This window comes from Strongylocentrotus purpuratus, unplaced genomic scaffold (assembly GCF_000002235.5).
Source record: "Strongylocentrotus purpuratus isolate Spur 01 unplaced genomic scaffold, Spur_5.0 spur5_scaffold_6, whole genome shotgun sequence".
Classification (NCBI taxonomy): Eukaryota; Metazoa; Echinodermata; class Echinoidea; order Camarodonta; family Strongylocentrotidae; genus Strongylocentrotus; species Strongylocentrotus purpuratus.
In genome coordinates this window covers 10674479-10701558 of record NW_022145612.1, presented here as the reverse complement: position 1 = coordinate 10701558, position 27080 = coordinate 10674479, and the positions used below count along the sequence as shown (strand labels likewise).

The following is a 27080-nucleotide window of genomic DNA, read 5'->3' as shown; positions in this document are numbered from 1 at the left end:
AATAAACCACGTTTAAATTTGATTTCCCACAAGCCCCCTACCCCCTATCAGTTCGCCAGTATCTCCCCTTTTTCTTTTTTCTTTCCCTTTCCTTCCTTCTCTCTTATTTTTGTGATTGGGGGGGGGGGGGGGGCAACAGCCTGGGAGGCAAGGCCCTTTCGGCCCCCGATCTTTTTCTTCCCCCTTTTCTTTTCTTCTTCCTCTTCTCTCTTTTCCTTTCTCTCCTCTTTCCCTTTCCCTTCTTTTCCTTTCTTCTCTCTCTCTTTTTTTTTTTTTTTTCGCGGGGGGGGGGGGGGGGCAAGGCACGCTCGCCCCCCCCCTGGATCCGCGCCTGTACTAAATTGCCCTTATGTCATGATAATTTCTTTCCTCTCACAGTCAAATAGCGGCAATGGTGCCGCTATGTTTTAACTTTTTTAGTCTCCAAGGAAAAATCAAATACAATTTGGTCAGTAACTCAGTACATCACCTATTTTACGAACAAATTCGCTTTCAACTAAACGAAAACTACAAACACACGAAAGTTTTGATATATAGTATTAATACGTTTATTTAATATATACAAACATCGATATAAACACATCGCATTTTGCAACACTGATTAATGAAATTACATTTGGCTTCGTAAAGAAGTCGATAACATGCAAGTAACGTGGAAGTCAAACAGCTAGGTTTCAGCCAACAAGACAAGGTAATAGTAAGATAATACACTATTAAAATATATATTCCACTATCTTGTCTGTTATGGATGACGGAAAACAAATACTACATTAATTACATGTACATGATTAAACATCAAGGATTTCGTTTATACGTTACAAGATTATACATGTACTTCAACGAGAAAAATGTGAAGAGCCCTCTTGCGGTAGAGACATTATATTCACTTGATCATTTTGTTGTTACAGCCATACGTTTTTTCCTCTTCAGTGAATTGCGATTTAATTCCAAGTTATAAAATATTGCAAAGCAGCATTCTCCTTTGAAAATGAGGGAAAAGTTGAAAGTTTCAATGAAAAGGCAGATATTTGTTTATGTGAAGAAAGACATAAAAAAAACAAGGAACACCTCACTATATTTTCTTTGAAATACTTTCTTCGAAATACATGTACATAAAGACAAAAAGAGTTCTTTGGTTCTAATTTCGATGTACGATTTGAAGGTGAATACTTGGTGAATGGCATTAATGGTTCAGGTGGTAAATAATAATACTTCTCATAATGCTGCGAAGTACACCATCCTTACACACACTTTATGTCATTGTACAGTTCATCTAGTTTCCCAAAGTTTTGTTCAAACTGCAAAGACCGGCTAGAGCCATTTACTTTGAGAGTTTGGCTGACTAGATTTCAGTTAGTGTTGATCACAACATGGTGTATATTCTCTTGTTTTGTGCTTGCCCCCCCCCCCCCACCCACACACACACACACAACAGTTTCCATATATTGTAAGCAACTAGAAGCAGGTTGGCCAAACTCTGTATATTGATGCTCTAGCAGAGATGAATTGCAGCAATAAATATACAGCTTCCTGCATGGTTACACAATATGTATCAAAGTAGAGATAATCAAATTAAAAAAAATAGTAAAAGACAGGCATATTCAACCATATAGAAAGACAGCTTGCATCTCCCTTTCATCAAAATTATTTTTTTGTTTTTGTTTTTCAGGTAAAAAAGAAAATATTTATGAGAAAAGAAGAAGCAGCATCATATGCGGCAAGATCCAAATCTGATTTGACGATTTAGGTATTAGGTGAATATACAAGTATTATGAACAAGAAAAAATGGAGTAAAGGATACCCAAATGTCCGCAAATTAAACAATGACTTCAATACTCTTGTTATCATGTTAAAGTTATTGAATACAAAAATAAAATCAAAATCCACCAAAGCAATCCAATCGACATCGACATAGACTTGGAATTTGTGTGTCAATTGCTGGTACACATCATAAGCACATTTTTGTTCAAAGGCTTGTGTTCCATAATGTGTAATACAATTATTGTCCATAATAAGGCTTTACTGAAATGTTCCTTAAATTTGTTGTCTTCTAGAAGAGAGAAAATTCCCTGTTTGTCACGCTCATCTCCTTCACAAATCTGCAAAGAAATATGAGAAAAATAAAAGAATGCATATCAATTACAAATGTAAACCTCATTGAGACATTGTCATCGTACATACAGTAATTCAAATGAAATGAAGCATGACTTATCCTGGGCTGAGTTTTTAATAGATTATAATGGAAAGGCACTTTAAAGTCATATCAGTAAATGTATAATATGTCCACCCTCTCATAAAAATGAATTAAATGAGTAAAAAGTATTTTTAAAAACAGGGCCCAAGATCGTAAAACTTGTTATTAATAACAAATGCTAAATTTCTATGACAAATTTGCTCTCAGCCGATCAAATGCCACAATTTTTAGTAGCTTATAACATTAGTTATAACTTTTTATTGATAAAAAGTTTAAAGAAATAGGGCTCAGGGCTGATTAAGAATACAAACATGGGCCATGATAAAAACATAGCGAGGAAAAGAAATCCCAATTTTACGTATGACATACAGATCCACAATTTGCACATTGTGTTATAATACACATTATGTTATTTAACAAACTGAAACAAAATACATTATGGCAAAAAATACAAGTGAATGGACAAAATATACTACTTACACATGTATCTAATTCAATTCGTCGCTGTTTTCACGAAGTGACGGTAGTGAACAAAAATTGCATTCACTTTGTGTACGATTTTCCTCACTACCGTCACTTCGTGAAAACAAGGACGAATTGTCAGCAAAACTCATTTTTGCCATAAATGCACCATCGCATTAGTAATGACTTTATCACTGCGAAATATTAAGTAATTATTTGTTTGCTTTTAACTAACATAAAGTAACTTAGCAATACAAAATATTTTACTGGTTTTAATCTTGGCAATAGTTGACATCAGTAAAAAAAAAAAAAAACAGTTTCGGTTTACTATATAATAAAAAAGAAGAAAAGAAAAAGCATGCTCCATCAGCCTTTTCAATTCTACCATTAAAAACAACAACAAACAATGAAAAACAGAAGAATAAACAAAAGAAAGAAAATAAAGAATGATACATACTTTGTCATTTCACTACTGACGCACACATGTCTGGGGACGTATGTCCAAGGCTCACTCTGCTTCAAGGGAACTTCCTTCCTATACCAGGATCCAGGGAGCTGAGCTGTCGTCACAGGGTTGCGGTATATATCATTGGGACCTGACAAAGACAGGAGTAAATGATATTGATAAGGAAGATATTCAATTTTCTTTTTTTTTTTAGAGATGTTCTTTAAAACTAAAATAAAATGTTAGGCTCAAAACCCAATTATAACAAACTAGAGTCTACCTAAAAATCATACTGATATAGTCCAGATCTAATAGATCTAGACCTAATTAATAATAATAATATCTTGCAGAGACCTACGATTATAAAATGAGGTTTTGGGAAAATATAAGAGAATAAACAATGATGGATATTCATTTTATATCTTACCCTACATATTCATTAATTTCTTCTTAATAATATGAATCTGACATTTGTTACATTTTCTCAGTCAATAGTAACAATAATGATGAAAACAAAATAATAAAAAACATAACAATATTCAAAAAGAAGAAGAAGAAGAAGTAGACTAGAAGAAATAGAAATAGAAATAGATGCTATACCACATAGACTATAGACTATTTGATTTTGAGGAATACTTCTACTTCTACTTCTACGACGATACTCAGCAGGATCCATAAGTCAGGATGTAGTGCTGAGGAATACTATCTATAAACTTGACATTAAATAAAAGTCTAAAACCCTACCTTTTGCACATCGTGTATGTTTATGCAATCTCTCGGTAAATTTGACATATGATCCGTGATGTTCTGGATTATCTACAGGCTCGATGACTTTGTTGTATTTATGCATGTTAATCGGTGGAAGCTTTGCAGTTTCTGGTCTGTGCGAGACGTACGATCCAGCGGGTAAAGAGTTGGCGAGATGGTAGGAGTATACTGAGTTGGGCTCCTTGACCTGTGCACGTATAGGATATTGGTATCCCAGTTCTGTAAGATTGAAGAATGACATTATTTTAGCTACTAACTCAACACGTAAGATATCTCCTGAAGAAAGTGACCAAAAATATTGTTTTTTGTAGAGGAAATGTTGAAAAACGCCCTCCGAAAACGATCAGAAAAGGTTTTTCATCGAGGGTTTATCTTGGCTGCTTCGCTTTACTTCAGTGTAACAGGTGCATCGCGTCGCGTCTGGTCTGTACGGGGATTTCCTTGGTTACGTCCCGTTGTTGTTATCACCTCCAGAGGGACGAGGCTGACAACAGTGAAAATATAATTTAGTTATTTCAAGATATTTGTAATCAAAATATTAATAATATAATTTAATTGTCTATCAAAAAGGTTTTATTGGTTGAAAAAATAAGAAATGTTTTTGATTATATGTTTTTTTAATTATTAATCGATTTACAAAAATTGGAGTGAACGAGGCTAATGTAGTGAGATTATATTGGAGGCTTCTAGAATCTTTCACGTGAATCAGGCGTGAAAAGGGCGATAGAAATCCATCCTCATCTAGAAATCAGCTCATGAGATCTCCAATTTTCACGTAAAAATGTCTTCTATGGGATCTCTTGCTTTCGATGAATATGGTCGGCCTTTCATCATCATCAGAGATCAAGACTCTAAGTCGAGATTAACTGGGATCGAAGCCCAGAAGGTAGGTCTAATATTTAGTCCCACTAACTTACATCAGTGTGTATTTCATGATTTATCTCTCAAATTTCAATTGTCTTGCTCTCCTAATCAGAGCTGTTTTACAACAAATCCCCCCAACATTGTTTTTGATTATGCAGAGAGTGGGGAGTCACACAGTTCCAATATTTTTGCATGGTCTACATTAAAATCTATTGAAAAGTTGCTGAATAAATTGTAGTTTATCAAAATAATGAATGCCTTGGCCTGCCCTTGGCTTGGCCTTGTCTTCAGTAGGGGCGCTGGTCAGAGGATGAGGACCGTCCGCATAAATGAGGATATCCTCGTAAACGCTGACAAATTGCGTCTTGAAAAAAAAGGATCGTCTGCATTTTCTAGGACGTTTTTTTTCATCGGCGCTTGGCACGTTTCGGCTTCCCAAACCGCTGGCGATGCAAAAAGCGGATTCCACGTAAGAAAATAACCCCAGTTTACCGTCTAATTTTATCGGTTGTCCATCTTCCTGAGGATTTATTGCTCATAGCTTAAGTCTCTGTAAGATGCATCAAAAAAATCATTGCAAAATCTGTTTTTCGCATCGCCAACGCCCGGAACGGCAATATGAAACGTCTGCGAAAATGCGGACGATCCTTATTTTCGTGGATGCATCTGTCCGCGTTTGTGCGAATGATCCTTATGCTCGAAGTTATCATTTTCATCGGTGACAAATGACAATTAGTTTACGTTATAAGTTGAAGATAAAGTTGAGTCCTGGTCATGCAATTGCATTGTGAAAGAAAGGGTGTGGAATCGATCAGAAAAGGTTGATCATTGAGCATATAGCCTAGACCCTAAGTAGAGTAAAGGAGCCCGTTTTCGGCCACTTAAGACAAAATCCTATTTTTAGGACTCTTTACATCCTATTTATTATCATTTCTTGTTTAAATCATGAAGCAAATATTATTATTATTTAAACAAAAAAAGAATCCCAGAAAAAAATCACGAATTGCCATGACAATATTCATTTCAATTTTCACTGTTTTGGAGCCCGTTATCGGCCGAGCGTTTCAGTTTACGGCCGCATGTACAAAGTCAATAGGAAGCACTCGCGCGCGCCGTGCGTTTCCGCGCTGATGTACAGCACAAGCGGGCGGAGCAGGTATCCCACGCCGGAGCTCCCTGGTGCTCGCCTGGCCGAAGACAGGCACAGCGGTGATCGGACGTTGGAATCTGAATTAGACAGAGATATCGTGTGTGCGTCGCGGTGTGCGGCTGCATTGATTTAATACATGCGATGACATACTTTTGAGCTTGCGACTAGCACAAAATCGGGCTTTAAATCTGAAAAATACTTGAAATAAAGCTCATTTTATGGTACCCATATTTCTTACAGACACGCGTAAGATACTCGATTTTTCAGATTTGGGTAGCGGGACCGGCGATTACATCGCTAAAATGTGATATTTTAGGATATATTTTCCATTGCAAATGTGGTTCTTCAGTGACACTGGCATGGTATGGTACAGTATGTGTGGGATATGTGTTATGCTATTATGCGATGTATTTTAGAGTGATTTTACCTTGCATCCAACCAATCAGCCGAAAACTGGAGCTGGCCGATTACGGGCTCCTTTACTCTAGATCTATTGGTGTGTAATGCAAAGTTTTTTTTTTTTTTTTTTTTTTTATTTTTTTTTAAGGCTGAAAATTTTTGCCGATAGATACCAATCACAGGTGCGAGGGTGTGGCTCAGATCTTCCGATCCGATCAAAGCCCCGACTTTTAGGGTTAATTTCAGGTCAACAAACTTAGTCTATGTTGTGGCATCAACATAGAAACTTAACAAAAGGTTACGATTTTGAATTTTTATCATAATTTTGAAAGTATACATTCCTAATTTCCTATTCCATGAAACTTGAACATATGGGTTATCAAGTATCATCAATCATGTGATAAGTCTTTTAGGTGACAAAGTCAAGGTAAAATGTAATTCAAGGTCTGCAAACTTTTTAGGCTTTGTTGTGGTATCAACATCAAGATTTTGAATTTTTAGCATAATTTAAAAAGCATGTGTTCAAATTACATAACTTGTACACAAGGGTTATCAAGTATCACAAATCATATGACGCAAATTCCAGGTCACAAAGTCCAGGTCAAAGGTCATTTTAGGTCAGTAGACTTGGATTACGGTATGTTTTCACAACTTAACATGAGAATTAATAAATCAAGTTTTATTATTTGTTCAAATTCCATTAAAGTTATCAATCTTGGTACAAATTATAGTAATTAATTGTTCTGATGATTCTTAGCCAATATTCACTTCAAAATGCTCATTGCTGATTATATTCAGAGGTTTTCATTTTTCATTTTTTTTTTTTGGGGGGGGGGGGGGGAGGGGCCTGCTAATGCCTCTAAATAATGTTCCAACCTCAATTTTTTATCATATCGAATTGCGTAATGCAGGTGAGACTGTCGAGAGCGTTTGCCTTGTTTGTCATTTGTCATTGATAAAAAGTTTTGTGAAACGGGTCTCTGTACCGACTAGCTGAGGTATGTGGTTTAAATATACAACTTGCAAACCTTTATCGGGCATGGTAATCGGAATTCCCCACCTGACTGTATTGTGGCCTGTGGGGCCAGCAAGCCATGCTAGAGTAACTCACTACGTGATAATTATTACATGTATAGACTACCTGTATCTATCATGATGTCATTTGTGAGACATACTAAATAAGTTTCTCTGGGCTCAAACAGCAAGACAGATTCAGTATTAAATTATAGAGGATCTTTAATTTGACTCACAAGCATATTATAATTTATACCTTTTTCTAGTTGGTCGTTGACGGCTCATTCAATATTTTTCTTCTTACAGTCTCATATTCTTGCTGCTAAGACGGTCGCTAACACATTACGAACTTCATTAGGTCCAAATGGTAAGTCCCTTAATGACTTTTTTATGGACAGTGGTGAAGCTAAATAAGCATGTGATGAAATTAGGTAAATAATCAGAAGAGGCTCTTTTGACATTCCTGTCATATCTTTTGAGCAGTCTACACTTGCTCTCTACCAGTTACTATGTATGGTCCAGTTGGGAATGGAATAGAAGAAGCTTCATCCTGTTGCATAGATCTCGTGAATTCAACTTTTATGATCTACTCCGTTGAAAATAAACTTTGATTTAACATGTAAAACAAAATGGCAGCTGACACAGCAAAAAATGTGTTGTTAATGCTGTTGTACAGCCTGCAGGAAACTACTTCGTTATGAGAGGCGGTCCCTTACACTATCCAGACTTCTTTAGCTTAATGAGTACTTTTGAATAATTTGAAACCAACAGCATGTATTGTACCATTACAAAGCAACTTGTAAGTTGTGCAACATTCTTTACAAATAAATGTGTTTTGTCGTGAATTCAGGCTTGGATAAAATGCTTCTCAGCCCTGATGGTGAGGTAACAGTAACTAACGATGGAGCCACCATTTTGGACAAGATGGACGTGGACCACCAGATTGCTAAGCTCATGGTCCAACTCGCCAAGTCACAAGATGATGAGATTGGAGATGGCACAACCGGTGTTGTTGGTAAGTATATACTTTTTCAATAAATGAAGATAAAAGTAGTACAGAGATATCAAGTTGTTGTTATTTTAGTTAGAAGTTGACAATAATCCCACAATATGAAGATGAGTAACAGTTACGCGTACATATGGCATCTTTCTTCTCTAATGTTAGTGCACTTTTCTTAATCTCAGTGCACTTCTTTTAGATCTTTTTACAGCAAGTATGATGACAAGCACTGGGCTATGAATTTCATGATTCGAAAATGTGCTTTGTGGGTTCTGACAAGCTCACTTTCCTGACTTGCCTTCAAATTGCAGTGTCATAGCCTTCATGTAAACACTAACAGGTGTCTCATAATAGTTAACAAGTGATGTGTGCATACAGTCCCTAAAAATCCCTAATGTAAGTCTCAAGAAGTTTAGCCATTTAGTTAGCCATATTTTTTTTTAAGACCTCATATGAATCAATGTCATATTTTGATTAGTTCTTGCTGGAGCCTTGCTGGAGAAGGCAGAGCAGCTCCTGGATAGGGGGGTCCATCCAATCCGTATCGCTGATGGCTACGACATGGCTGCCAGGATAGCTACCAGGAGATTAGATGAGATTGCAGATGCCTATGATGTCAGCCCAGACAACCTTGAACCACTTATCCAGACAGCCATGACTACTCTGGGATCAAAAATGTAATTGTTATGGATTCTTGTTCACTATTTATTTTGTGTAGATCAAGTCCCATTAATCTCAATAGAAATTGAAAAGAAAAGAATTTGTTCTTTGTCATTGAGATTCATTTCTGAAGGCGCAAGTATGATGACTAGCACTGGGCTATGAAATATCATGATTCTAAAACGTGCTTTGTGGGTTCTGACAAGCTCACTCAACTGACTTGCATTTAGGATAACCAATTTTTGCAGAACTGGATTTGATGAAGTTTAGATCATTATGAAAATGGTTATCACAGACCACTAAACATTTGTAGAACACAAACCATTTCCAGCAATGCATGTTCTACAAAAGCCATGGGCTTCTCATTTCAGTTTGCTGCTATGTATAAGGCTGACCGATCTCAGCACTTGGCTTTTTGTTCAAATTGATTACTAATATATTTCTAGAAAATAGTGCATTGCTTAATCACCTTTGATATATTTATCTGATTATCTACACAATGTATTGCCAGTAAAGATAGCAAGGATAGCAGGTAATAAACTTCCCATCTTTGTAATACTTCATTTTCACAGCATCAGTCGTTTCCAGAGGAAAATGGCCGAGATCGCTGTCAACGCCATCATGGCCGTAGCTGACCTTGAGAGGAGGGATGTTGACTTTGAGCTCATCAAGGTCGATAGCAAGGTGGGAGGCAAGCTAGAAGACACCATGCTGGTCAAGGGTGTGGTCGTTGACAAGGACTTCAGTCATCCCCAGATGCCAAAGGTGAGAGGGAAGGATTGGTATAAAGGGTCCGAAATTTTTTTAAATTCTTGTTCTCCAAGAAACACTTCAGATTTGGAGTAGAGAATTTGGTTCTTTTGTGTGTAGAAGAGTGTTTATCTGGGGGGGGGGGGGTGGGGGATCTATCTACATTATACAATATCTTCAAAGATAGATTTATTGCAGCTTAGGTCATTATGGAAAGTTCTCTTCTGATGTGAGTTACTTTTATCTAAAGTTTTCTTGATTAATTCTTGATATGAATACGATAACAATTTATTTTTGCTCCCATGAACTTGTCCCATTTCTTAAATTCTGAGTTTGTAAAACTTGAAATAGAATTATGAAATACGTGATTTTTAAATTTGTTCCTTGAATATCATGTGTCATCACCTGGCTGGTATAGATTCAGTCCAGTTGAGGTCTGTGGTTAAAATACTGGTTGCAAACCTTTAAAGTTATTTGTGCATGGTAATCGGAATTCCCCACCTGACTGTACTGTGGCCTGTGGGGCCAGCAAGCCATGCGAGAGTAACTCACTATGTGATTTTCATTACATGTATAGATAACCTGTATCTATCATGATTATGTCATTTGTGAGACATACTAAAATAAGTTTCTCTGGGCTCAATCGTGAACAGCAAGACAGATTCAGTATTGAATTATGGAGGATCTTTAAGTTTGTTGTTTTTGCTGCTAGTACAGCACAATATCACTTGAAAAATGTGTCTAGTGTAAAATGCAAAGGTGCCTTTCAGTTACCCTTCCCCCACATACTTGTGGCTTAATCATTTCCATCCCAGCTGAATATTAACAAATTGAATTTTATTTTTTGTAGGAAGTAAAAGATGCCAAGATAGCTATCCTGACATGCCCTTTTGAACCACCCAAGCCTAAGACTACACATAAACTTGATATCAAATCGGTGGAAGACTACAAGAAACTCAGGGAATACGAGAAGAAAAAGTTCACAGAGATGGTGGAACAGGTATGTTAATTACTTATATGCTAAAGTATCTTATCAGATTAGAAGGGGAATACATAAAAAAGAAATGAAGTTAGCATGGTATGTATAAAGTTTGCCAAGACTTGAAGCACTTTATAGGTGAAAGGGAGAAGCGCTATATGAAAAACCTCAAACATGTAGAGTAGATCGATATTCACACTTTGTAGGAGAGAGCCAACATTGTAAAGCTGATGTAAAATCTATAATTAGGATCATCTTTTTAGGGTAGATGCAAGGATGATGACTAGCACTGGGCTATGATAAGTCTTGATTCTAAAACGTGCTTTGTGGGTTCTGACAAGCTCACTTACCTGACTTGCATGTAGTTATTTTTATCCATCCAAAAACATTTTAAATTAGAACCTTCTATACTTGAAAAGATTGGTAGCTGTCAGGATGCACTGAAGAAATAGTTTATGAAATATTAATGGAATATCAGAATAGCGATCAACTTCATTCAATATATTAGTTGTATCAATTTTGTCACAGCAATTTCGATATTCAGTATGGCCCTCCATAGATATTACACTTGCCATCATGAATTTATATTCCAACTTTTGTGATATAGGTGAAAGCAACAGGAGCTAATCTTGCTATCTGTCAGTGGGGCTTTGATGATGAGGCTAATCATCTTCTACTACAAAGAGAGCTACCAGCTGTCCGCTGGGTCGGAGGTCCAGAAATAGAGGTACGGTTGAATTTCTTTCCTTTTTGATTCATCGTTTTCATCTTGAGCTCAGAATTTCGTATTAGGGTCAATAAAATGATTTGTCTTGATAATAGAAGTGTTTTGGTGATCAGTTAAACTGAATTAACTTTTCAGAATTAAGAATTCTTTACTAAGGCATTTGAAGCAGTTTCAAGCAGACTTGGTGGAAAGATTAGACATACATGTGCATTTTTGTGGTAGTTAATGTTCATACAACTCCATACATTTTTATTTGTGCAAGAATGATGACTAGCACTGGGCTATGAAATTTCATGATTCTAAAACGTGCTTTGTGGGTTCTGACAAGCTCACTCAACTGACTTGCAAAATGATCAGAAATAAAAAGGTTAAAACAGAAGACTGGGTATGGTTCCATAATTACATATACCCTTCATCTAGTTTAATTCAAGGGGGGGGGGGATCTTGGAATATAGAAAGTTGTTGATGTTTTGTGAAGCTTTATAATTTGCATGTTGTGATACTTATCACACTGCCTAGGTTCCTGTATTAATTTGTATTTTATTATATATTTCATTTCTAGTCAAAATATTTCCTGTAATTTTGTATTGTGTTTACCCAGACAATTGGCAGGCCTGCCATGCTTTTGATATGGATGACTAATTCTGTAGCATGTCTTATGATAATTCAATTAAATTTTTCTTGCAGCTGATTGCCATTGCTACTGGTGGACGCATTGTACCCAGGTTTAGTGAGCTGACAGCCGACAAGCTGGGCAAGGCAGGCATCGTCCGAGAGATCGACTTTGGTACGACCAGGGATAAGATGCTGGTGATCGAGGATTGCCATAATTCAAGAGCAGTCACCATCTTCATTAGAGGAGGCAACAAGATGGTGAGAGATGGTTGTCTTTTAGAGCTCATCTTATTAAGAGAGTGTCAAGTGACCTCCAATTTGTTTGTGAGGTCTTGATAGGATTAGAGACCAGTAACATAGTCCTTTACTGAAAGGTAAAGGATCAAGAGAGATAGCATTTAAACAAGATGACTTCGCTTTTCAAGTCAGTAAATGTTGCAGTTATACATTTCACATTGGCAATAACATTTCAGTAGCATTGCAGTAGCATTTGTTTAGTATGTGAAAAATTGATTTGACGTCGTGTATCTTTCTTGAGAATGCGAAGTAGTAAAGCTTACAAATAAAAGTACTAAACAAAGACCCTAATTCAATCAGTCTACCTTTTTTTCTTGATTAACTGTAGCTTCAATATTCTGCATAACTTGACATGTTTTGATGTAGTTTGAATTTTGTTATGGTCTGTGTTCCAAGCAAGGATGATGACTAGCACTGGGCTATGAAATTTCATGATTCTAAAACGTGCTTTGTGGGCCCTGACAAGCTCACTTTCCTGACTTGCTTTTGGAGATATGACAGTGTTGTATGATACATCCTTTGGCTCAACTTGAAATGAAACGTAATATAGCAAATTGAATTAGTAATGTTGTATTTATTTTTTGATTTTTAAACAGCCTTTACATATAATTTCTTGTATATTTATACCGTTTAGATTGTTGAAGAAACAAAGCGCAGTCTTCATGATGCCTTGTGTGTCATTAGGAATCTGGTCAAGAGTGGCAATATTGTATATGGTGGAGGTGCATCTGAGATTGCTTGCTCACTTGCAGTCAGTCAACAAGCTGAATGGGTAAGTATACCTATAGGAGATAACTCCTACAGATTACTGTTTATTGTTTGTGTTTCAAGCAAGGATGATGACTAGCACTGGGCTATGAAATATCATGATTCGAAAACGTGCTTTGTGGGTTCTGACAAGCTCACTTTCCTGACTTGCTTTTTGAGATGTCTATATTTATAATCCCTCAATATTTGATAGGGAAGTGACAATGTTGTATGATATATCCTTTGGCTCAGTTTTTATGAAATGTAGGAGCGTGGAATATAATATAGTAAAGTGGATTAGTAATGTTGTATTGGATTTTTAACAGCCTTTATATATAATCAAAACATTTTCAGTAGGTCTTTGTTTTAAAATGTTATAAGCTGTCCCTTGGATCAATTTTCAAAATTGGTTTGAAATTGACCATTCCAATAACATACAAATTCTATAGAATATAGGTCGGTCTTGTAATTATTTTAATCTGAACTCGTTGTATAACCCATTTCCACATGATTTCCGTAGTGGTTATGCAAATAGCACTGGGATCATAGCCATACTACTATAAAAACTCATGTTTTATTTTGTTCACTCCCATTGCTTCCTTAGGTATCGACCATAGAACAGTATGCCATGCATGCATTTGCTGAAGCCCTTGAGTCTATCCCTATGGCCCTTGCAGAAAACAGTGGTCTTCACCCAATCCGCACAGTGGCTGATGTCAAGTCAAGACAGCTGAAGGAGAACAACTCTAGATTAGGCATTGACTGTATGGGCAACGGAACCAATGGTAAGGAGACATGGCTTTCGTATGCATTCAGCTGATTACTCCGCTGCTTTATCACATGAAGATTAAAACATTAGAATAAATCGTTTGTGTTTCAAGCAAGTATGATGACTAGCACTGGGCTATGAAATTTCATGATTCGAAAACGTGCTTTGTGGGTTCTGACAAGCTCACTTTCCTGACTTGCTTTTTGAGATGTCTATATTTATTATAATCCCTTGATAGGGAAGTGACAATGTTGTATTTTTATGGAATGTAATATAGCAAAGTGGATAAGTAATCTTATATTTGATTTCTTGATTTTTAAACAGCTTTTATATATGATCTTATTATTCAACTGAATTTTACTAGCATGACTAGCAATATCTCTTGCATAATATGGGTTCCAGATGTAATCTTGACTGGAGCTTAAAGGTAAAGACCAGTTATGGTCATGCGATTGCATAGTGAAAGAAACATTGTGGAATTGATCAGAAAAGGTTGATCATCTAGCATCTGCAAGGTTCTGTAATCATCAAAATGATAAGAAATTTGGCCCATTCTTCGTGAAGTTACAAGCACTATACACAGAAATATGTATATGGGACTACCCTATATCTCTCACAGACCATGAGAGAAACAAATTTACCAAATATATGAATTAGTAGGTGGTTTCCCGGCAAATTTTTTATCATCATGTATTAGTCAAAACATATTCTTTCACGTGATTGTTAATAAGAGCTTCCATTTCATTTTTTGAAATTGGGGCGTTTCCAATACTGGTCTTTACCTTTAATGAAATCTTGCTTATTGCCAGTATGGTTACATTTCTACAATTTTGGATTAAATTCTACGGTTGTGAAGTAAGTAACAATTGTTTGCTTGTGCACCTGATGTATAAAATACATATTTTCTGCGTTCTTTGAAACAGATTATTGCAAAATCTGCTCTGACATCTAGGCAGGGTATCACAAACCCGTTCTATGCACATGGTCACCGACAACCCATTGAAATTCATGTATTAAATTGAACATGTGTTTCAATGGGATGCCGGTAAACTAGTAGTTAAGACGTGAAAAGTTCCCCTGGATTCTTTTAGATGATGTTTATGGTGCCAGCAAGCCATGCCATGCCAAAATATTGCTTTCGTATTTTCATTGCGTTTATTGAGTTCCTCCAAAAAGTGTAATTAGTTACTGCTTAGTGTATAAAACCCCAAGAAATATGTGATCATGTTCCATTTCTCTCTTGTTTCCACACAGACATGAAGGAGCAGCATGTGTTTGAGACTCTGATTGGCAAGAAGCAACAGATCAACCTAGCTTCTCAGCTCGTCAGGATGATCCTGAAAATAGATGACATCAGAGCACCAGGAGGTTATTAAGCACACCCTCACAAGTGCTTTAATAGCAAGTAGTGTAGATAATTTATATGCAAAGGGAGCAAATGTTAAAGGCATCAGCCAAAGGAAAGGCACTTGGTATGTTAAGGGCTGTTCACATATCATCAGTAATGATAACAATTGGTGTATGTAGAAAAAGGTATGAACAGAGAAACCTGTATATAAAGACCACTCAAGAGAGGCAAAGAAAGTGGTCTTCATAGGCAGTCGGTATTTGTGAACAGGTTCCCTTCTTCAAGGGAAACAGTAAATTACAGAAGGGTGGTCTTTCTATACAGGCGGTTATTAACGCAGGTTTCGCTTAACATTTCATGTATTGAACATTTTTCTTCTATTCAATACCTTTTCTACAAAGACCGATTTTTATCATTATAGTTATCGATGATGTGTGGCCAGCCCTGTACTTGGACATATGACAGAATTACCACAGAAATGCCACAGTTGATCTGAAGTTGTCTAAGCAAGAGATCTATTATCTCATGGGGGGATATGTGATAACACTTCTTGATGGGAAGCTGAATAGAAGAGGTGAACGGGTGGTTTGACCTAACATTTCTGTAATTGCTTCTGTCTGTGTAATGCATTTGTTTAGCGGTTGTAGGAAGATTTGCATTTCCTCTGTTGTTCATTGTAAAGAAGACCATGTGGGTCTTGTATGCTTTCAGCTGATTTGACATGATAAGAGGAGAGTGGGTGTGCTTGGGTCATGAGATACACACTGGGTGCTTATGCTCATTCCTTGTAGAAACATTTGTATGCAGTTCAAGCAAAGATAGTCTGCTTTGCAGCCCCTAGTCCATAATAAGGTTACTGAATTATTTGAAAACATTTCTCTTGAGATATGTGCAAGCCTGTATATTAGTTTTGTTGATTATGTCATGGTTTCGGGCATATTATGACCCTTATTCAGAGTACAGGGCGTATCTCTGGCTGATCATTCCTTCTGTTATTAACCATATAATCTATTTAGAGCCAGAAGGGCATTAAATCGTATCAATCGTTGGTATTTAAGAGTGAACACACCTTCAGACTCATGGCTGGTGATAGCTTTGCAAACATGCACATATTTTGGGGGAATATCAGTGGGCTTTATCACTCATTGGATCATTTATCTCCCTGGATTTGTAAACGAGAACTATTTCTATGGAAAGAAATCTTCATGAATTGCATAAATTCAGTGTTTTTTCAGTTGTGATCCGATTATTAATTGCACAAAACATTGGTGAATCCCAACCATTCGTAATATTTGCAAGTATTTTTCTGGTCGGGTTGAAGACTCTTCTTGCATTAGAAAAAGATACGAGGTAGCCTTGATGACGAGTAGTCAACAAGCAGGCATGCTTCCGATAATTCTTATCCCTGTTGAACCAAAATATACTAAAGATATCAATTTCAAAATTATTGCAATATAATGTATAAAGCAGTGTGACCTTGTAGATTTGATGTGAAGTGGTGTAGTTTGTGGCATTATGTGAACGTTTCCCCATTATTTCAATGTACTCACATACATTTGAAAGTTAACAGGTCAACAGTAAAAGTACTTCTCTTTCAGAGACAACATCTATAACACAAGTTTAAAAAAAAGGCGTTCATTTATATTGCTAAATTTAAGTGATAATGGGAAAGTGTATTTCATATTCTGATCAGTACATGTTCATATTCTATGCCAGTTGTGTGTAAAGTGTAAATGTGTATGATTTTTTTCTTTTTTGTACTGAATTGAATATGTATTGACTTAATAAAGAGCATGAAATAAACACACAAACACAAGCAGCTTTATGTTTATTTTTTTCTTAGTTTGAATACACGTTTTATTTACTGACTGTATTTTTGGATGTCCATATGTTAAATGACATTGTGTTTGTTTAAACAGCAACATCATTTTAGACTTCAATACCAGGTTCATATAATGAGGAAGAAAAGAAAAAAGGAAATGTGAGTTGATGTAGTTTGTTAAATCTGACACTTATTATATAGATAGGATTATTATTATTATTATTTTAATATTTTATATATATATATTTTTTTTTTTTTTTTTTTTTTTGGGGGGGGGGGGGGGGCGGTTGTATTTTTCTATTTATCAATGTCGGATTTATCAGACTACATGAAGATCAGGGTGAAAAGAGATAGTGTTAAATAAAACGTGTTCAATAACAGTTTTCTAGATACAGTATAAACAAAATTGGAAAAACATTTTCCATCTATAGCATGTACAATAACAAAAGGAACAAAGAAATACAAATTTGATACAGCTAACCTTGCACTACATGTTCAAAAAAAGAGTGAATGGTATCTGCAATTTTAGTAGAAAATGAATAGTGGTCATGTAACGTAAAGAAATCAAGCCACTTCAACATAAGTGGACAATTAATCATTGGTGTCTACTCCTATGACCTAAAACCATTGCCATTCTGAGGTACACAGTACCATTAGCATCTTATGAATAAATTAAACACTCTAGAGCACTTTTATTCTGGATAAACTTTTTGCAGGCACATCCTGCTCTTGACTAAAACATTGAAAGAAAGAAAAAAAAACTTTTTCTTCTTCAAAATAATATATGTAGGATTAAAGGTAAAGACCAATTTTGGAAAGGCCCCCCTCTCAAAAAATGAATCGGAAGCTCTTATTACCAATCATGTGACAGAATATGTTTTGACTAATACGTAATAATACAAATTTCGCCGAGAAACGGCCTACTAATTGATATATTTGGTAAGATATATCTATTCGGACCTGATAGATATCGCGCACATGTGGCGTAGTCCCATATACATCTTTTTGTGTACAGTGCTTTTAACTTAACCAAGCCAGGGCCAAATTTCTTATCATTTTGATGATTCCAGAACCTTGCAGTTCACACCAATACTTATATGCTAGGTGATCAACCTTTTCTGATCGATTCCACCAAGTTTCTTTCACAATGCAATCGCAAGACCATAACTGATCTTTATCTTTAAGAACGTCACCTAATAAAAGTGATGTTCTCCATCAATTTATATGAAGTTTAGGAAGAACAGACAAAACATAACATTCTCACTATGCCAACATTTTCTATACATCTATCAGAAAGATAATTGAATGAAAGCTCAACACTTTACTACAATTATTCGTAATGATTTGTTTGTCATTTTTGTACCACCTTCTCTTTAGGAAGAAGATTTGGTTTCTCCAAATCTCTTGGAATCGGCCCTCCACAATACAGTTTATATACAGGAAGTCAATAATACACTTTTACATCTCATGATACATATAACAAGAAACATGATAGTACATGTACTACGTATGAACAAGGGGAACATCTCAAGTTACAAAAAGTCTACCGGTATAATATATTTCTCAGTCAACTGTACAAACAGATATAAATATCTCTGCAAAAACATTTAGGTCAAGTTATCGCTCTGTGTCTTTCTTTCTGATCTACCCTTCATCCTCACTGGCTGAAGAGATAGCATTTCACTTAGGAACCTTCTTGATGGCAAATCATCATATGTCTTGCTGTCGCTATATGCTTCCACTGATCTATCTATTCATCTTCACTGTCGGATGATATGACGTTCCGCTTGGCAACCTTTCTCAGCGGGACATCGTCATCAGAGTCACTGTCGCTAGATGCTTCCACTGCAGGGCTTGCAGACGTTGCTCGTTGGTTGCTAGAGGTCATGTCAAAATCACTATCTGTGAAGTCGGAAAGAAGAAGGTAGATAAATCAAATTAATAAAAGAAAAGTGAGGTCACATAGAATTTAAAAAGCAAATATTCATAATGAACGATAGAACAAAAGTCAAGCAAATATGAATTGGATTTCTTAATCTGAATACCACCAAATCACTTCAGCCAGAATCTTTCTTTTCTATTCATTCTTTACACCATGAGCAAATCCAATCAATGAAGTATATGTTGCTTCCTCTGGATTCATATAAATGTCAAATTACATTTTTCGAGACAGAAATCACGCTCAAATCTTTTTAAAGCACTCGTGTACACTCCCTGTAATTTAAACGTGACAAGATCATTGAGAATAATGAATACTCTGTACTTTCAGAATGATCTTGAATAAAATATCACTTGGTGTCTTATTATACAATACTTGACACGTTGTGCATGAAGAATTTTTTTTATTACTACCTGGTACTACAGAAATGAAAGAGGAAGTTGTTTAGAAACTCAGAATTTTGAATTTTGATTTTGTACATATGTCTAGCATGACATGACACTCCAATATCCAAAACATCTTGATAGATCATTAACTTTCTTCCTTCTTCATATTACATAACATCACCATGCTCACCATCATCGCATATCTCTTCCCACTCTCCCTCCTCCTCGTTATCCTCAACCACTTCGGCTGCATCACTCTCCTCCATTGGTTTGTTATCCAGGTAGTTCTCAGCATTATCATTGGTTGCATTGTTTGTGGTATCTTTCTTAAAATTGCTGGCATTGTCCTCCATGGGATCATCTTCTGGAACGTCCTCTGGATCCTCGTTTTCGGTGGTTGCACCCTCTTTCATCGTCACATCCAAATCGCTGGGGCTGTCTGAGGAGAGCACGAGATGGAGAGACTGGTCGTGAGATGCAGATTCATTTGCAGCCATGGCAACAGGTTCAGACTCCGCCTGGTTTTCCTCATCTTCTTCCTCATCGCTGAAATCAAACGGAGTCTGCCTCTTCAGAGTTTTCTTTGGTGGCTTAACGATCACATCAAAGATTTCGCTTTGGGTGTCGTCCACCTCCTCCTCCTCTTCTTCCTCCTCCTCAGCTTCTTCCTTCTCTTCATCACTTTCATCGCTAGCAACCACCCTAGAGCGCTTTGTTGTCTTGGAGACTGGAGATGACTTGGCAGTGGAAACACCTTCATCAATCTCCAATCTATCCTCATCACTGTCATCGTCGCTAGAAACCAAGCGCGCTTGTTTGTTCAGCTTGATGTCCTTCTTCTTCTTTTGTACGGGAGTCTTGATGTCTGTTTCATCATCACTATCATCACTGGACACCAGTCTGCTACGTTTTGCTGGCTTCTCTTGAGGCAATGAGTCTACTCGGTGTCTGTTCATAAAGGAGCTGAGTTTGTCATCATCACTGTGTTCAAAGGTAAAAGCATAATATTAAGATTTGATAAAGATGTAACTAAAATTTACCAAGTCAAAATTCATTACAAAATAATCAAGAGATGTGATGATTGGGGTAAGCCTCCTATGTCACTGAGCAACATCATAAATGTAAAGTAAATGATAGAAATATCTTGGTCATTTCCAGAGAGAGCTGACAGTTTGCAGTGAAACATCACCAAGTTTAAAAGTTATTCAAATCAATTTAATTTTCCTTACTGCCTCTAAATGAAGTGGATGTTTGAGACAAGAAGTAGTGGAGGAAGTGCCAACATGGCGCGAAAGTCAGTGACCCCACATGAGAGGAAAAATGCTGACTTTAATAAAAGATGATGACTAATACTTTGATAATAATAATATCACCCAAATCAAATGATAGATACATATTAAGAGGTATAAAACTATATTTCATAGTTAAAAGCCCTTTTTAACCTGGAAACAAGGATTTAATGATCATAATAGTTCACATCCAATCTTATTGCTTTATTTAATATCTCTGTGGCTATATCAAATCACTTTTCCTTCATGGTATAAATGAACTCAATTGGGAATTAACTGACCTGTCATCACTGGAGTCGCTGGGCAGCGACCTCTTGATCCTCGACCTTTGTCCTCCAGCAGACGGTTTACCAACATCCTCCTCCTCCTCCTCTCCGCTGACATCAGTCTCTGCATCATATAAATCAGCAACACTCTCTTCATTCACTGGTCCTTCTGTCGACTGTCTAGCCTCTCTGCGTTTCTGGCGGATCGACTGTCTCTCTTCCTTCTCCTTACGTTTGGAGAGCGCCATCTGTTTCAGCATCTGGTAGCGAGCCTTGGATTTCTTGCCGCTCTTCTTGGGTTGTGTAGGTACTACTTCAATGCCTTCCTTGGGTTCGATGGAGTCTGCTATTTCCCGCAGTGTAGAGGCAGATAGCTCTCCAGGCATGCGCCAGTACACTTCCTGTGATATCAAAAACACATCGGACATGATTTACACTTTTTTGGCAGATATGAAAGCAAATTCCTGAAATTACATGAAATATAATTTACAAATCTATGTATTTCAAGTAAAAAAATATAGGAATGGATTGTCAAATTTCCTTTGACATCAAATATCATTTGAATCAATGTCATTATAAAAAACGTTTATTTCTCTTTGTAAGGGTAGAAAATTCATAACAAAATTTCAAATGAAAATAAAATATGAAAAGGGGAGTTGAACAATGATACCAGCGTGCAAAGACTAACCAAAAAATGTAAAGAATTTTCCCTACTTGATTTTGGACATCTATTCATTTGAATTATTGTGATTTAAACATTATCAAACATCAAAATCATTACCTCATGTGATCTAGGTTCTGAGAGACCAATTCTCTTCAAGAACTTCTGGAAAGCCTTGTTCCTCATGGCAACACCACTCTCTGCAGACAATGGGACGATTGGAATGGCCTGGTTATCTCCTGAAATTTAAAAAATTTCGTATCAAGTAGAAAAAAAGTGAGCTGACAATTCTGACATCGATTGCAATTAAAATTTAAGTTGGCTGACTTTTTTTTTTTTTTTTTTTTTTTCTTCCTCGCTCTTGACTTTTAAATTTGAATATGACATGAATTTAATCTTTCAAACTATAATTACCAAGTTTCTATAAGCAGGATAGGCAATATAAAAGTATAAATGAATACACAATGTCATCTCTCCCCCTCAAAAAAAAAAAAAATCCTTCATCCCGTTTAAATTCTCACCACTTTCTTCTCTGTCCTCAGCAGTCCTCCTCAAACCTTCCTGTATCCATCGAATCTGTTCCGCTAACCCTAGAAAGGAAAGGGAAAGATACCATCAGGCTTTTGCTTCATATCAAAATATCAAAACAAGAAATCATGTTTAGATGCGAAACTAAGAATCTACTGTACTATTCATACCCCAGTCATACCACTGAACCAACTCCAAACCTGACTGCTAACTGGCCATTTTTCATGATATCATATTTTGGTCGGTTGATCGTCAGTCTTGTGTTGGCTTCATCGGTGTGACTGGGGTGTAACAAATAAATCACCCGTAATATCAAGGTCACATAATAGCATATTGTAACATTGGAAGTGCTGAAAGGGCACTAAATAAAAATCTTCAAAAAATATTAATGGCAGAAAGTGCTGACTAATGTTTTTTCGAAGAAATTACAAGATACATTTTTTCAAAGAAATTACAAGATACACCATCAGATTACACTTATTAATTATATGAGTAATATGACCAAGGATAATATGAAATGATGTCCTTGTTCTTTTATCTACCTTTCCTCTGAAGTTTAACGATGACATCATCCAGTGGCAATTCTTGATCATCATCGTCTCCTTCCTCTTCCTCTTCATCACTATTCTCTTCATCACCATCGTTGCTACCATCATCACTAGAGGACGTGTAGTCTGGCTCGGAATCTGGAAATTCTAAAAGGAGAGAAGATAGAAAAGGAGTTATATTTCTAGGAGCTTGTAAATGGCATAGTGTGTGTTTGGAGCCAGTAGGGCACTTACTCATATACCTGTACATTTAACACACAGATAATGCCCTTCTGGCATCAATTAAGTTCATCACCAGTTCAAAAAAATTAGTCTCATCATCCATTTTTTATGACATTACTTACAAATCAGTATATGCTGTTTCAAACAAATATCTTTCATATCATCAAAATTATAGTATAAATACAATTATCCGTTTTTTTCCCTTTCCTTCTTTTTAATAACCTACTCCAATTTTGTTGCTTTAGTTTCCTTCATGTTAAATTATTGATGATGCTCGAGCTATCACTGACATCACTATCACAATTATTTGAAGTTCTTACCTTGTAAACCATCAGCATACACATCATCTTCTTCAGCTGCATCATCAAAGCCATCCTAAATAATAAATGAAAAATAAAAATAAAACAGATGTAGAAAATAAAATTTAGATAAATAACAATTAAGCACTCTGATCTGCATACACATTAATTCACAGTGTAAGACAATAATCCCTTCTTGTACCGACACTGCAAGGAATAAAGAAACCGATCTATTGAAGGATCTCTACAACAAAAATAATTTCAAGGACAAAAATGTTAATGCTACATGAGAACCAAATAGAACTTTAAAATCTGTACCTCATCGTCTCCATGACGATATCTTCTACGCCTCCTCCTGGTTGTCCCGTTTCCATCGTCAGCCTTCCTCCTGCGTTTCTTGTAGAGTTCTTTACGGTCCTGGACGAGGCCCATGTCTAGGATCTTCTGTGTGACCTTGTTCTTGGACCTCTTCTCAGCCATGTGCTCTATGATGGTACCAACAATATCTGCAGGAGAAAATCAGTCCCGATATTAGCCCCCAAGACTGCATAAAAATCAAACTTAAAAAGAACATTTCCTTTTTTTTCTTCTTCTAATGGTTCACATCACATTCTTTTTGCTTCAATTAATAATAAGTAATAAAAAAAAAGCCATTGTTATAAACTTTTTAATGTGTCTTAAGCCCAGTGTTTTCTTTCGCTTCATGAAATATATGAATATGCTGTTAATTTAATGTGTGCTGCATGTACCAAAGAAACCATATTGGGCTTTATACTGTTAAATATTTGATATTCATACCATATTTATAATAAACACCTTTTAATGAACACATACCATTAGCATCCTTGTGTTGATCAAAGAGAGCCCTCAGCTCCAACTCGTGTTCCTCTCTCCACAGCGTTACCCTCTTGGCTCTACAAAACAAAAATTGCACTATGTTAGAAACCTCCTTCAGAATGGCCTGACAATAACAGAGATACAGTGTGCATGTTCCACCAAATTTTAACTCCAGACCCCTAAAAGTTTTAAAACAGAAGGCACTAGCATGCAGATCATAAAAAATCAATCTGACCCGTTAAAAGAAAAGGGGCAGTGTGGAGTCACGGTTGCACAAGGGATACAGCTATTACACCATGCAGACTCAAAGTTATCAATAGTTGGCAAATTTTGGGATACTGTATCACTGCAGTTTATCTCTTTCATTGTGGGGTGTGAATGGAAATAATGGAAATGGAAACCTAATGCACATTCATCTGACATCAAATTTGTTATCTGATTGATCTTCCTATCATACAGCATGATAGTTGTGAAGAGTTTTAACACGGATAACTTGATTCCACAATGTCTCCTGTGAGGCAGACATGTTTAACAAAAAGAAACATTTCTTAACTGGAGCACAACAGAGAATGAATAATATTATTGTTTGGGTATTAATCTTGATTCTACCCTCAATCATAACATTTCATTCAAAGAACCTCAGAAAAGTCTATTGTGTACAACATTACAAGCAAAGTTTATAATCCATATTCTCACCCTTTGGTCTTCTTGAGATCTAAAGCACTGTCTACCAATTCTTGTTTCACAAGCTGCGTGATGATCTACCGGGAGAGGAAGGAGAAAAATGTAGTTCAAACTTGTGTAAATGGACTCATTAGTTTCCAAAGTATGGAACCTTAAAGAAGACCTTATTTTCCAAAGATATACATGGAAGAAAAAAAAGGTAAAAAAGTCAAGTACAGCCCGACTTAAATTATGTGATAGCTAGGAATAAACTCTCTCTTATCATTAAAGTTTTCTCTTTAAAACTAAACTAGCTTACCTGTCTTCTAGTTTTGGTGTCATCAATCAGATGTTCCATGATGAGATCAACCGCATCTTTGTCTAGAAAATCACAAGAAGGTAAATGAACAGTATTTTAAAAAACAAGACACGATTTTACACATCTACAAATGTAAGAATATTCAGCAGCGCATGCTGTGGCAAAATGCATAGCATTTATCGATACAAGGTTGAATGTCTTTAAAATGTAACATTTTTACATGCACTGGTAGAAGATTACACAATCAAAGTAAAACCAAACCAATATAAAACAAAATTAATGTGAAAAAATAATTAATACCTGCAGAATATCTAAACTTAAATGAGTATGACCAAATGATTTCACAAATACGAATAATTCAGGAGTGTAAGAAATAACTTGTGATATATATAGATAACAGAATTCAATAGACAAAAAAATGATCAGCATTGCATCTATTCACAGAAAACAGATATATGAATGTACAGATCTATGTTTAAAAGGAGAGTTGCAAATAGCCAACATTTTGCACCTTTCATTTCACCTCTCCTTGGCTACGAGACTCTTATAAAGCTGTAACAATTTTGAATTTTTTTGTGATGCTTATATACCTCCTCCATCTACATCTCTATATTGCTCATAGAGTCCTGCTAACTCAGCCTGTTCTTCTTCATTCCATTCCTTTGCTTTGCTCTTCCTGTATTCAGAGAAAGGAGAATAATTGTGTAATGTAGTAGGGAAATGTATTGATTGTCTCCTCCATTGATATTGAGAATGTGGATATTTCTAAAATGTCACATTACAACTATAACATGGCAGATTATCAGACAGTCTGGCAACCTCACCATCACCAGCTCCACCACTGTCACAACTACTACCACCACCAACACCATCACCACCACCTCCTCCACTACCACAGCCGTAATCACAACAATTACCACTACATCATTCATCACCAACATCATCACCACAACCACTATCATCATCATCATCATCACCACTAGAATCACAATCAGAATCAACATCACCACTCTCACTACTACTGCCATAACCATCATCACCACTTCCTCCACCACCATCAGCACCACTACAACCAACAGAACCACGATAATAAAGTCATCTTACTTGCTAGGTTGTTCTGCTCCGTATCCTTCTTGTATCTCATAGACGCTCCTTGCATCCTTCCAGAAGAGGAGTTCCACCACAAGCTTGGGGTTGGTGGGCAAGGCCTTGAAGAAACGACTCAGAACATACTGCGCAAACTTGCCCATTTCCTATAAAAACACAAAACAAAATGATATTCCAGATATGTAATAAGAGTTTGAGAACAGCAATTTCAGTCACTCTATTATATTTGTTTAATAATAATAATATTAATACACAACATCTATTAGGCGCTTAATATGGCTGCTTCTAAGCGCACTATTTCAAAGGGCTCTTTCATTAGGAGTTGCATTTAAACACTGATTTTCAATCAATCAGGGTCTTTAAAAAGTGTGTTTAGAATGCAAACCCTAGGTCTCATAACCTCAAACTGCATGTTATGGGGAATGGTAGTTCATGCACAGAAACAGAGAAAATAAATACATATGCTTTAAAATGTCAAATTTATGGTACATTCTTTGACATCTTTCTTGACAAAAAATGATGCACAGAAAAACTTCAAACAGATGTCCAAATAAGACTAGGATGTTGAAACATGATGAAGTCCAAATAAACTTGTCCTTACCTTAAACTGGCCAGTCTTTGCCAGTGGGTCCTGGAGGATCTTATGAAATATCCTGAAGAGAGAGATCTGGAAGAGGAGCTCTGCCTTGTCCGTCTCCAGGGATACTCGATGAAGGAGCTTGATGATGCAGTGATTGGTGAACTCCTGGTTGCTGCGGAAACTTGTCAGCAACTTGATGTAGTTCCTCAGTACATCAGGGTGAGTGAACCTTTGAAAAAAATGGTAAAATAAATAGATGTTAAGAGTGGTATATAAAATATTTACACTTGTACGAGTTGGAAAATGCAAGTCACCTAGCAAGAATTGTGACAAGGAATAATTCGAAGGAACCAATAATGAAATAAATTTTAATTATGTTACAACATCGAAGGCAAAGTTGATCTTAGTTATTCTCTTTAAACAGTA

At 36.3% G+C, this 27080-nt stretch overlaps 3 protein-coding genes and 1 non-coding gene across 4 annotated transcripts in view; 2 read left to right on the top strand and 2 right to left on the bottom strand.

The window, feature by feature from the left end:
* Positions 1-524: 524 nt before the first annotated feature.
* LOC577613 (testis-expressed protein 49) lies at positions 525-4283 on the bottom strand. Its single transcript, XM_777828.5, has 3 exons — positions 3846-4283; positions 3114-3252; positions 525-2099 (listed from the first exon to the last, which is right to left on the bottom strand). The coding sequence occupies exons 1-3, from the start codon at positions 4108-4110 to the stop codon at positions 2051-2053; spliced, it is 453 nt and encodes a 150-aa protein (XP_782921.1). The 5' UTR covers positions 4111-4283; the 3' UTR covers positions 525-2050.
* A 247-nt stretch (positions 4284-4530) lies between these two features.
* On the top strand, positions 4531-16999 carry LOC575808 (T-complex protein 1 subunit epsilon). The gene is made up of 11 exons (XM_774923.5): positions 4531-4755; positions 7603-7663; positions 8147-8311; positions 8775-8973; positions 9529-9721; positions 10557-10706; positions 11293-11412; positions 12100-12285; positions 12959-13096; positions 13676-13856; positions 15095-16999. Exons 1-11 carry the CDS (start codon positions 4651-4653, stop codon positions 15214-15216), a joined length of 1620 nt encoding a protein of 539 aa, XP_780016.1. The 5' UTR covers positions 4531-4650; the 3' UTR covers positions 15217-16999.
* On the top strand, positions 12718-12810 carry LOC115919567. Its single transcript, XR_004061919.1, has one exon. It is a non-coding gene; the product is annotated as a small nucleolar RNA SNORD88 (small nucleolar RNA).
* A 1120-nt stretch (positions 17000-18119) lies between the features above and the next one.
* Positions 18120-27080, bottom strand: part of LOC579123 (protein timeless homolog) — a 29457-nt gene continuing 20496 nt past the window's right edge. Inside the window, exons 19-32 of the mRNA XM_779257.5 lie at positions 26676-26883; positions 26072-26220; positions 25558-25643; positions 24968-25029; positions 24682-24746; positions 23983-24062; positions 23467-23654; positions 23170-23224; positions 22622-22774; positions 22073-22141; positions 21672-21790; positions 20906-21291; positions 19526-20316; positions 18120-18912 (exon numbers count right to left, since the gene is read on the bottom strand). Coding sequence (XP_784350.3) covers positions 18761-18912; positions 19526-20316; positions 20906-21291; positions 21672-21790; positions 22073-22141; positions 22622-22774; positions 23170-23224; positions 23467-23654; positions 23983-24062; positions 24682-24746; positions 24968-25029; positions 25558-25643; positions 26072-26220; positions 26676-26883 — 2563 coding nt within the window. The 3' untranslated portion in view covers positions 18120-18760. The remainder of the gene's footprint in view (positions 18913-19525; positions 20317-20905; positions 21292-21671; positions 21791-22072; positions 22142-22621; positions 22775-23169; positions 23225-23466; positions 23655-23982; positions 24063-24681; positions 24747-24967; positions 25030-25557; positions 25644-26071; positions 26221-26675; positions 26884-27080) is intronic.

Coding starts and splice junctions, on each gene's coding strand:
- LOC577613 (XM_777828.5), bottom strand. CDS start 4,110: ATGTCATTCTTCAATCTTACAGAACTGGGATACCAATATCCTATACGT. Junction 3,253..3,845: donor ACATACACGATGTGCAAAAG/GTAGGGTTTTAG, acceptor TGTCTTTGTCAG/GTCCCAATGATATATACCGC. Junction 2,100..3,113: donor GTCAGTAGTGAAATGACAAA/GTATGTATCATT, acceptor ATTTCTTTGCAG/ATTTGTGAAGGAGATGAGCG.
- LOC575808 (XM_774923.5), top strand. CDS start 4,651: ATGTCTTCTATGGGATCTCTTGCTTTCGATGAATATGGTCGGCCTTTC. Junction 4,756..7,602: donor CTGGGATCGAAGCCCAGAAG/GTAGGTCTAATA, acceptor TTCTTCTTACAG/TCTCATATTCTTGCTGCTAA. Junction 13,097..13,675: donor TCAGTCAACAAGCTGAATGG/GTAAGTATACCT, acceptor TTGCTTCCTTAG/GTATCGACCATAGAACAGTA.